Raw genomic sequence first — 12500 nt, forward strand, 5'->3', positions numbered from 1 at the left:
CATCGCTCTCATCCTCCCTCACACCTTCCTCTTACCTGCCTCCGTCTCTTCAGCTCTCCTCCATCAAACTTCATCATCCCTCGTTCTGCCCTCATCCAGCCCCAAATAACGCCCAACCCTGGATTGATTCCAGAACCCTCTCCAGAGAGCACACTGTGCCAACATACCAATATTCTGTAAATAGCCGCAAAAGAACGGTTCTGTAAAATATCTTTTGATCAGTGGGCTGATTCTAATTAGAAATGTTCAGAGTTCTAGCAGTGAACCTTTTTAGTGTATGAATAACCCAGTAGCAGTTGCCATCCGTAGCAGTTCCCACGAACAGCAGCACCTCGGATCGGGAGGCGAGCGCGCCGACAGTTGAGCTAATAGCCCAGGCTACTGGCTCGCATGCCAGCAGCACTCTTGAGGCGTCGGGGAGTGAGGTTTACCAACGTTCCACAAGCACAGCTAAGCTAGCTGGCATCTGTTACATATAATCAATGGAACTGGCTTCATCAGATGTGATAGCAGCAATAGTGGTCTTCTAAAACATTTTTACGCTCCACTGTTCAACACTCAGGCTTTTACACTCCACACTTCAACACTCACGCTTCAACACTCACTCTTTTACACTCCACGCTTCAACACTCACTCTTTTACACTCCACACTTCAACACTCACTCTTTTACACTCCACACTTCAACACTCAGGCTTCAACACTCACTCTTTTACACTCCACACTTCAACACTCCACACTTCAACACTCATGCTTCAACACTCATGCTTCAACACTCATGCTTCAACACTCACTCTTTCAGACTCAACACTTTTACACTCCACGCTTCAACACTCACTCTTTTACACTCCACACTTCAACACTCCACACTTCAACACTCATGCTTCAACACTCACTCTTTCACACTCAACACTTTTACACTCCACACTTCAACACTCACGCTTTTACACTCCACGCTTCAACACTCAGGCTTTCACACTCACACTTCAACACTCCACACTTCAACACTCCACACTTCAACACTCCACACTTCAACACTCCACACTTCAACACTCATGCTTTTACACTCATGCTTCAACACTCCACGCTTCAACACTCCACGCTTCAACACTCACTCTTTACCCACTTGGTGTAACCCAGCGGTTAGATGTTAAGGGTCCAGCGGTTAGATGTTAAGGGTCCAGCGGTAAGATGTAAAGGGTCCAGCGGTTAGATGTTAAGGGTCCAGGTGCCTCACTTTCTCCCCAACTTTTCTTTCCATCCCCTCTCCCTCTCTTTCCCTCTCTCTGTCTCTCCCTCTCTCACTCTTTCTCTCCATCTCTCACATCACCTCCTCTATCCCTTTCTCTCCACCCCTCATCTCTCTTTCTCTCTCTCCTCTGGTTCATCGTACATGTCATACATTTCATGCCTCACAGCTCTCTTTTACGCCACCACCTCATATACCATTCCATATGACCAACACACCTCATATACAGTAGCATATGACCAACACACCTCATATACCATTCCATATGACCAACACACCTCATATACCATTCCATATGACCAACACACCTCATATACAGTACCATTCCATATGATCAACACACCTCATATACCATTCCATATGACCAACACACCTCATCTACAGTACCATTCCATATGACCAACACACCTCATATACAGTACCATTCCATATGACCAACACATGCAGAGACTCAATGTGACAGGAGTGCTGAGAATGGATTTCCACCGTTGACATACTAAACCAAACTTCGTTTGATCCATCCATATACACACTCTCTCTCTCTCTCTCTCTCTCTCCCTCATCTCTCTTCTTTGTCGGTCTCATAGGCATGCAGTATATGCTGTCTATCTTCATCTCTCTCTAGCTTTACAGTACATGTGTCATTTCTTTATGCCATCATGTTGAGTTTATGAAACACACACAGCGCTCAGGGAGCCATGGGGATTGGAGACGTGTTCCTGAAGCTGATCTACACTACCACTACTACTTTCCAATGCAGTTAGATATTAGAGAGTGTTCTTGTTCTTGGACTGCCTGAAACTCACATTAAGTGTGTGCATTGAGAACAGCATTATCTGTCAATCATGCACTTATTCAACTTTCCACTCCTCTGTAAAGAAAAATAAATAATAAAACTGCCACAGAAACTGCCACCATATCCCATATCATATCATGAATTAAAAAAATGAATAAATACATCCAACCAAGACAGATTCTGTTTATTTGTTTGATAGGATGCACTTTCCCAGTTGTTGCTTGTGGTGCTAAACCAAAATTACATAAGATTCCATGTATACACGTATATACTGTATACATTTGGCCATTAACTCCATCAGATATGTCCCCATGAATTATACATGCCATCTAGTATGCTTGATGTGAAGCAGCTCCATTAGCCTTGGTCTGTAACTGCAGCTGGTGCCTATACATGTGTTTATCAGTTCCCACCTCCTCAGTTCACAATGTACACACACACTTTTCACTGCAACAGCACAATGTACACACACACTTTTCACAATGTACACAAACACTTTTCATTGTAACAGCACAATGTACACACATGCTGAATCTATGAGGTGGAGGAGTGAGAGGAGGTGCTACTGATGAGGGTTGATGTATGAGATTAGCGTAGCGGTTACGAAGTGTGTGTGTGTGTGTGTGTGTGTGTGTGTGTGTGTGTGTGTGTGTGTGTGTGTGTGTGTGGTGTGTGTGTGTGTGTGTGTCTGTCTGGTGTGTGTGTGTGTGTCTGTGGATCGGAAGAAGAAATAGCACGTGTCTCAGTAGGCTAAAAGACATGGGAGTGAGTAGCTGTTTAGTTTGTTCTTGGATTGATGCCAGTTTCACAATCACAGACACTTAACATTTCAACTCTTAATATGCTGCAGCTGAAAGGCCAACAGACCAAAAAGAATGATACTGTTTGAGACAGATGGTGTGTGTGTGCACATAAGTATATGAATGTGCGTGTCTGTCTGTGTTTGTGCTTGTGTGTGTGTGTGTGTGTGTGTGTGTGTACACATAAGTATATGAATGAACATTGTCAGGACAATAGAGTAGTGTTTGCATTCTGGGTTTGATGTGGATGTGTACTCAAGAGTGGTGACTCTTGGCTGAGATGAACACTGGCGTTTGCACATTGTGTAGGCTTGTATGCGTTTGCATGCATGTGTGTGTGTGTATGTGTGTGTATGTGTGTGTGTGTGTATGTGTGTATGTATGTGTGTATATGTGTGTGTGTGTATGTGTATGTAGCTTGTAAGGCTTCACTCACATGGTCTCATCGTTTTGTATATATGTGTGTGTGTGTGTGTGTGTGTGTGTGTGTGTGTGTGTGTGTGGCTTGTAAGGCTCCACTCACATGGTCTCATCGTTTTGTGTGTGTGTGGTGTGTGTGTTAGGCTCCACTCACATGGTCTCATCGTTGTGTGTGTGTGTGTGTGTGTGTGTGTGTGTGTGTGTGTGTGTGTGTGTGTGTGTGTGTGTATGTGTGTTAGGCTCCACTCACATGGTCTCATCGTTGTGTGTGTGTGTGTGTGTGTGTGTGTGTATGTGTGTGTGGTGTGTGTATGTGTATGTGTGTGTGTGTGTGTGTGTGTGTGTGTATGTATGTGTGTGTGGTGTGTGTGTGTGTGTGTGTGTGTGTGTGTGTGTGTGTGTGTGTTAGGCTCCACTCACATGGTCTCATTGTTGTGTGTGTGTGTGTGTGTGTGTGTGTGTGTGTGTGTGTGTGTGTGTGTGTGTGTGTGTGTGTGTGTATGTGTGTGTGTGTGTGTGTGTTAGGCTCCACTCACATGGTCTCATTGTTGTGTGTGTGTGTGTGTTAGGCTCCACTCACATGGTCTCGTCGTTGTGTGTGTGTGTGTGTGTGTGTGTGTGTGTGTGTGTGTGTGTGTGTGTGTGTGTGTGTGTGTGTGTGTGTGTGTGTGTGTTAGGCTCCACTTACATGGTCTCGTCGTTGAGGAACTCCAGCTTGCCCGCGCCCTCCTCGTAGTCCTCCCCGGCGCGGGCACTGCCCTCCTGGGTGTGGTACGGCACTGCCACCTTGCCACGGGCGCCTGACGTGCGGTGCACCTTCACCTGCATGGTGCCCACGCTCTCGCTGACCCGCGTGGACGCGCTCTCGAACGTGAAGATGCCCGCGTGGTCGTCGTCGTAGATGGTCACCGTGGCGGTGTGGGCGTTGCCGAGCGCGGCCTTGGGCGGCACCGGGGACGAGTTGAGGGCGGTGAGGCCCAGCATGCTGTTGCCGGTGGCGACGGCAGCCGGGTCCAGCACAGACACCTCGGCGCGGTGGACCACGCGCGGGTTGCTCAGGTGCACGTAGAAGTGTTCGTCCTCCTCGAAGATGTCGTCGTCGATCACGCCCACGGTGAACTCCTTCAGCGTCTCGCCGGGCTTGAACACCAGGGTGCCCTCTGCAAACTCGTAGTCCGAGCCCGCGTTGGCCGTGCCGTCCTCAGTACGGTAGTCCACCTGGGACAAAAAGCACAACGCAATGCAAATGTTTAAAATTACAGGACATTTAGTAGCCATTCAACTACTTACACTTAACATTTGGTTCACTTAAGTGTAGACGTATGCTACATTGCTTTGTCAAACTTAGGCCTATGCTGTACTTTGTATACTCCTATACTACTATGCTGTACTTTGTATACTACTATACTACTATGCTGTACTTTGTATATACTATACTACTATGCTGTACTTTGTATACTACTATACTACTATGCTGTACTTTATACTCCTATGCTCCAAATGACATCTGAGGTAAAAACTGAAGAAAAGGGAATTTTGGGTCATTCTTGTAGAACCGTTCAATAATCGCAGCGCAGACTAGCAGCCCAAGGTGTACAATACGCTTTCCATGCAGTGAGACCTGCTCAGTCAGCTAAATTTTCCTTCACTTTAATGACTGACTGATCAATAAAAAATGACTCAGTTCTTCAAAATGACTAGTCAAACAGAAGTATGAAATGGCTAAAGGTAATCAGCTGCAGGGTTGTGGACACAACCTTTGTCTGTGTGTGGATGGTTAGAGGGATACTAGGCGGCGAGGAGTTTAATTCTGCGTATCACTCAGGATCAGATCGATCACACTGGCAGCACTGTTTACACAATCAAGCCACACCACATGTCCATGCCAAAGCCACAACGCAGTGATTTGAGACACATTTTTTTAATATATTTTAATTTTGTATGTTTTATAGTGAATGTGTAAAAACCAATAAAACTAAAGAACGAAGATGGGTTATATGCATACACCCATGATCCATAAACTCCACTTAGCAAGCAGACTTATTGGCCATGGGACAGCTGTCAACGCTGTTTTATTGCGTTATCTATCCATCGTTTCCAGCTGTCATAGACGTAGATCTGATGCTGTTTTATTGTGTTATCTACCCATCGTGCCTGCAATGGATGTGCATTCAGAGTGATGCTCAAACGAATGTTAATGTGCATTTCACTCCATTCAGAGTTCAGTTCAGTCCATTCAGAGAGTGTGTGTTATGATGTGGCACCAGAGAGTGTGTGTTATGATGTGGTGTGTGTTATGATGTGGCACAGAGAGTGTGTGTTATGATGTGGCACCAGAGAGTGTGTGTTATGATGTGGCACAGAGAGTGTGTGTTATGATGTGGTGTGTGTTATGATGTGGCACAGAGAGTGTGTGTTAGACAACAGACAACAACTGCAGTGAGTTGGGAGAGAGAAAGCAAGAACACATAGGCTACTACTGGCCAATCCTCTCCAATTGTTAGAATTGGACTCTGGGCGTTTGGGAACAGCTGAGGGAGGAGGCTACTTGAAACTGTGAGTTTCGGGTCGGTGTGGCGGACTTTCAGTTGACAGTAATTAACACCCTTTTGAACAATCTAAGCTGTGCGAACGTCAGAGGGCGGTCTACGCTGATGCATCATTAGCGAGATAGGAGGACAGCTGCATGCAATTCCTAGCAGCATAAAAATATTGGCTGCTGCTGAAGCGTCAGCATAGCGGCAGCCCTCGCGTTCAACCAGCCTCGTGTAAAGGCCGGACCGCGGTCAAGACAAGCAAGTTTACCTGTGCAAGTTCACCGGCACAGGCACCGTATAAAGGCAAAATGTGCCGTTCCACCATATCTGTCATCACCGGCCAATGCAGAAAACGGCATTATGCCAAAAGGGGCAGAAATCGCCTTAACCTCCAGGAACTTAAACGGTCCTCACCGACAGAAACCTCCTTCTCCATGGGCTTGTGGAACTGTCAATCCGCCCAGTCAACAAAAACGGACTTCATAGCTGGCTATGCCAACCACCTTTCATTGGAACTCCTTGCTCTCACTGAGACTTGGATCAAACCAGAGAACACTGCCACCCCGGCTGCACTCTCCACTAACCTTACACTATCCCACACCCCCTATCTGGGCCGAGGGAGGCGGACGCCTGCTGATCTCCAACAAATGGAAATTCACCCCCGCTACTGCCTTCAAACAAATATGTCTCATTCAATTCCATGCCATCACAGTGACGCCCCAGCAAAACTCTACGTGCTGGTCATCTACCGCCCTCCAGGCCAACTAGGGAACTTTATTGACGAACTTGACACTCTGCTTATCCTCCATCCCTGAGCATGACTGTCCGCTTCTTGTTCTCGGTGATATGAACATCCACTTAGATGCCCCAGGCTCAGCGGACTTTTTGGCCCTGGTCCACTCCTTTGACCTCGAACTGGTTCAAAGCCCACCGACTCACAAAGCTGGCAAAGAGCTTGACTTGATTTTCACTGGAACTGCAGCACAGACACCCTCATGGTGACGCCTCTCCATCTTTCTGACCACTTCTTCATCCAGTTCAACGTCCAGCCTTACTCTCTCTGGTTTGAATCCTACCTCACAGGGCGCTGTTTAACGTTATCATGGCTTGGTCAGCTATCTGCACCTCACCATCTCACCACAGGGGTCCCCAGGGCTCAGTGCTGGGCCCCTCCTCTTTGCTATCTACACCACCTCCTTGGGACAGATTATCCGTTAGCGACGCTTCTCATACCACTGCTATGCAGGCGACACACAGCTCTATCTGTCCTTTCCACCTGACGACCCCCTGGTTTCCCAGCACGGATCTCGATTGTCTTTCAGACATAGCTACATGGATGAAGGCACACCACCTCCAGCTGAACCTCTCAAAGACTGAACTGCTGGTCATCCCAGCTAAACCTACCATACACCCGACATCAACATCAAATTTGACTCCTGTCTGTTTCACCGACCAGGACTGCAAGAAATCTAGGAGTTGTTCTCGACAACCAACTAAACTTCTCAGATCATGTTGCCTCAGTTAAGCCCGGTCATGCCGTTTAGCACTCTACAACATCACGGAAAATCAGGACTTACTTGACTCAAGATGCTACCCAACTTCTGGTTCAGGCAATAGTCATCTCACGACTTCGACTACTGCAATGCCCTCCTGACAGGTCTCCCAGCCTGCAGTGAAACCACTTCAGATGATCCAGAACGCTGGCGCTGGTCTACAACCAACCCAAAAGGGCACATGTTACCCCGCTGCTCATCCAGCTACACTGGCTACCCATGGCGTCCCCATCAAATTCAAGTCTCTAACGCTTGCCTACAAAGTAGTCTCCGGTTCTGCTCCCCACCTGCTTGAATGCCCTCATACAGACTTACACTACCTCCAGACCGCTGCGCTCCTCTGAACGACGGCGTCTAGCTCTACCACCGGTACGCTCAAGCCAATCCAAACTTTTCTCATCTGTTTGTTCCTCGTTGGTGGAACACACTGCCAGTTCCTACAAGGGCAGGGACATCCTTTTCCACTTTCAAAAACTCCTGAAGACCCAGCTCTTTAGAGAACATCTACTCTCATAGCAACACTTTACAACAAGTCTTACTGATCCTAGCACTCACCAGCCGCTAAACTGACAAGTAACTGTTAAAATACAGCACTCACCGACGCACTTATTCTTACTGTACTCTAATGTGTTTTTTTAAACTGTCCTAAAATTGTGAGAATTGTTCTAAAACTTACTGTTTACCATGTTGTTAGTCGCTTTGGTTAAAAAAGCGTCAGCCAAATGTAATGTAATGTAATGTAATGTAATGTTATGATGTGGTGTGTGTTATGATGTGGCACAGAGAGTGTGTGTTATGATGTGGCACAGAGAGTGTGTGTTATGATGTGGGTCCAGGCCTGTGTGTGTTATGATGTGGGTCCAGGCCTGTGTGTTATGATGGGCACCAGAGAGTGTGTGTTATGATGTGGCACAGAGAGTGTGTGTTATGATGTGTGTGTTATGATGTGGGTAAAGGCCCGTGTGTGTTATGATGTGGCACCATGTAACCTGTACATATGTTTATTGTCTTATGAATTGAATAATGTATAAGATAGGATAATAACTGAAATGTTTATTTAATTTCCTGCCTGAATATGATGTTGGTAAGAGCCTTCACTTCTAGTTTTATGAATATTACACAGAACCGAACCCTAATGAAATATTTGTTTGAAATGAAAATGTATTTTGCTTTGGCTACAGGTTATTCTTCGAGGAGCGACTCCTTTTTTTCTCTGTTGGACATTGTGCGCACCTGGAATTGTGGTAGCGCTTTATATGACTTTGGGGTTGGGGGCTGGGTAGAACAAAGTGATCAAGTTTATCTGTACATGCTTGGACTGAATTATATATTTCTGTTTGGGGCAGGGGTTATTTTGTTAATTGTATGGGGTTTGTTGCATGTATGAAATGAAATCAGTTAAGCGAGAGAGAAGAAGCATAACGTGACCGTGACCATGGCACCAAACCAAATGTGTGTGTTATTTCCTTCTGATTTTAGGCACCAGGCCCCAGGCCAGTGTGTGTTATGATGTGGGTCCAGGCCCGTGTGTGTTATGATGTGGCACCAGGCCCGTGTGTGTTATGATGTGGCACCAGGCCCGTGTGTGTTATGATGTGGCACCAGGCCCGTGTGTGTTATGATGTGGCACAGAGAGTGTGTGTTATGATGTGGATCCAGACCCGTGTGTGTTATGATGTGGGTCCAGGCCTGTGTGTGTTATGATGTGGGTCAGAGGCCTGTGTGTGTTATGATGTGGGTCCAGGCCCGTGTGTGTTATGATGTGGGTCCAGGCCCGTGTGCTGTCTGCTCTCCTCTGGGGCCGGCAGACTGGACCGGACCTGTCGGAGCTGCAGGGTTGGGTCCTCTACACACACACACACACACACATACACATTAGGAGCTGCAGGGTTGGGTCAGCTCTGCCGAGAGCACCGAGACTGACCTGTCATGTCCACTAGCTGACCAAGTCTCCCGCGGTGTGAGTGCAAACACCAGACCTCCTCTACACACACACACACACACACACACACACACACAATGTGATGTAAGAGGAAGTAAGACTTCAGAAAGAATGTGGAATATAGAATATGGAATACTAATGCCCTATAACCGGAGCACTGAGCATCCCAAGGGTGAAACACTACCCTACAGAATCTTTAATCACTCTTAAGGCCAATTATGCTTCATTAGCATGGTAACTAATGAAGGGTATTGTGCATTATTTAATGGCTGTTTAATTATCTAAATGCAGAACAGGGTGCACGTACATCTACAAGATGAGCTGAGCTAATATTTTAATCATTGAGGTTAGATAGTTGGACACCACCGTATATACAGTATATTTAGAATGCACATATTAATAATGCTGAAAACATTTGGTCCTCTTGTGGTGTGATGAATATGCATTTCCTGTTTGGCTGAGGCTAGAGAATACTCAAAGTGTGTACAATAATCACAGTGCCCCCAAAAGAGTGGCACATGGCAGATGCATGAACCCAAGAGCTTTTTTAATGCTTTACGCCTTCATTCAGAAAGGACAGTGAAGACTGCAGGTTGGATTCGGACGCTGTGGGTACTTGGACTGGAATGTGGTACGGACACTGCAGCCCGTAGCCAGTAGAACGTAGCACATAGCAAGCAGACTGTACCACATAGCCCGTACCACATAGCAAGCAGACTGTACCACATAGCCCAAAGCACATAGCCCGTAGCCAGCAGACCGTACCACATAGCCCGTACCACATAGCCCGTAGCCCGTACCATGTAGCCCATAGTCAGTAGACCGTAATAGTCAGTAGACCGTAGCCCATAGTCAGTAGACCGTAGCCCATAGCCCGTAGCTCGTAGCACGTAGCATGTGGTACGGACGCTGCAGCCACCTGTTCCACAGCTCCCCAGGAAGACAAATACTCAACATACTAACTAGACTCAACAAATACTAACTAGACTCAACAAATTCTAACTAGACTCAACAAATACTATCATGACAATAAAGTTTATTCCTTCATTTATTCATTTATTTAGACTGAAAGCTATTCCAGGTGTAACCCACCTTAAAGTTTGGTTACTAAGACCATAACCAAAAAGTTTTAGAACAGTTTGAGTTCAATAAATATTTTAATATATAAATATGAATAAATAGAATAAATATGAAGAAGTAGCCAGAACAAGAAGCTGAGTTTACATGATATGTATTTCTTTTCATTCTCTTTTTTTGGTCTGCTTGAAAGTGCAGGTATTCTAAAATACTTTTTTTATTGTGGTATAGTCATCTCCTAGGTGGCGGGTTTGTTTTCACTCTCGAGACTCCACTTGAATGAAATTGATTAGGCGTTACTGATAATCCTCTTAAGAAAATGAAAACTAACTTTATCTAACTCTAATCTAACTTTTTCTAAATCTATTGATCGTATTTAATCATCTTACCTTTCCTTATACCTATTTTTCTACTGATTATTTGAAGACCTGTGTTGTTTGAACCTCGAACTCCGGTGAGTTAAAATACTTCGCTAGCATTCTGCTAGCGGTGATTAGCACCGTTAGCTGATAGTGCATTCAAGTCAATAGAATGATTAGCATGCTAGAAAACTGAGCTAACTAATTAAAACCAATGGGAGATGCTTTTACTTTATTGTTCTTTTAAGTGCTGCTATTGTAATAATATTGTCTTTAAGTATGTTTTTGAGTAATAGAGAAGTTGTTAATGAATATATTGAATTACATGATTTTAAATATATGATGGTTGGTAGTAACGAACTCCTAAGAGATAGGAGGCGTTAATATTAGAATGTTTAGAGGGCGCGCACAGTAGTAGCCTGTGTGTGTGTGTGTGTGTGAGAACGGCACCTCTTCTCTCTCATTACCAGCTGACGCTAACGTAAATAGTTTGTGCCTAGCTAAGTTAATAGGACTTAATTGAACTGGAATTGTAGTTCAATTGGAATTTAATGATATCTTACGACTTTGATATTGAATATATATCCTTATATTGTATTCTCAAACTGCTGTATGCAGATTGTTTTTTATGTACACTGGAACACTGGATGGCGAGTCAGTCCCCTTGGATCGATTGAACTGTTCTACCCTTTCATATTGGATAACCAACCCTTGAACTGCCCTTTCATACTGGATAACCAACCCCTTTGGATCTGTTCCTGGATACAGATAAGCCTTCACACATACACTGACATTGTACACTCACACCACCTTACCGGGTATTTCTTTTCTTTTGGACATTTGAGTTTTTAACTATTGATTTGATACTTTGCATTTTTAAGAGCTCTTTTATTATTTTATAGGGTTTTGTATTTATGTACTATTTATTTTCTATTTACTAATATTTTCTCTTAGAGAAAAGATATTCTTGCATTTAATAAACCTGCATTATTTATTTATAACATTTTACATACTGGTGTCCTGGTCAATTTACTCCCCCCTTAATGCCGAACCTAGAACTGGCCTAAACTTAACAGTAACCCATAGAAGCACCTCCTTTTACGTTAAAGTACATTTGTTATTAAGTATTAAGTAGAGTAGAGGGGTGCTACACAACCAAAGAAGCTCTTCATGCCAACTGTGTGCTAATAAACCAAATGATTCACTAAGACCTCCTTACCTTGACGGTGCAGCCCGGGTCCCCCCCGTGGCGTCCGACGGTCAGTTTGAGCGAGCCGCAGTTCTCGAAGCACTGGTAGTGGAAGGGCTCGAACTGCAGGTAGACGGTGTGGGGGTCCTCCTCCTGGGCGTTGGCCTCGTGGCAGCTGACCACCTTGCGGGCCTGGTCGGCCGCGTGCTTCTTCAGGATGTTCCCGGCGCCAGTCATCATGCGCGTGGCCTGGATGCGGTAGAACGCCCGGCTCTTCTGCTGCTGCACCAGCACCTGGTAGTTGGCCATCTCGATCAGCTGCTCCATGTCCTGCCAGAGGTCAACATTCACAAGAGGTCAACAAGACGTCAACAAGAGGTTCAACATTCCCAAGAGGTTCAACATTCACAAGAGGTTCAACATCCACAAGATGTCAACATTCACAAGATGTTCAACATTCACAAGACGTCAACATTCACAAGATGTTCAACATTCACAAGACGTCAACATTCACAATAGGTCAACATTCACAAGAGGTTCAATAAGTTCAACATTCACAAGAGGTTAAAAGTCATGATTT

General features: G+C 45.2%; 1 protein-coding gene across 1 annotated transcript in view; it reads right to left on the reverse strand.

Annotated features, from left to right (window-relative positions):
- The window catches only part of slc8a4a (solute carrier family 8 member 4a), a 90351-nt gene that overhangs the window by 74565 nt on the left and 3286 nt on the right, over positions 1-12500 (reverse strand). Inside the window, 2 exon segments of the mRNA XM_048230026.1 lie at positions 3952-4481; positions 11951-12250. Coding sequence (XP_048085983.1) covers positions 3952-4481; positions 11951-12250 — 830 coding nt within the window.

The sequence above is a fragment of the Alosa alosa genome, chromosome 2, assembly GCF_017589495.1.
Source record: "Alosa alosa isolate M-15738 ecotype Scorff River chromosome 2, AALO_Geno_1.1, whole genome shotgun sequence".
NCBI lineage: Eukaryota > Metazoa > Chordata > Actinopteri > Clupeiformes > Clupeidae > Alosa > Alosa alosa.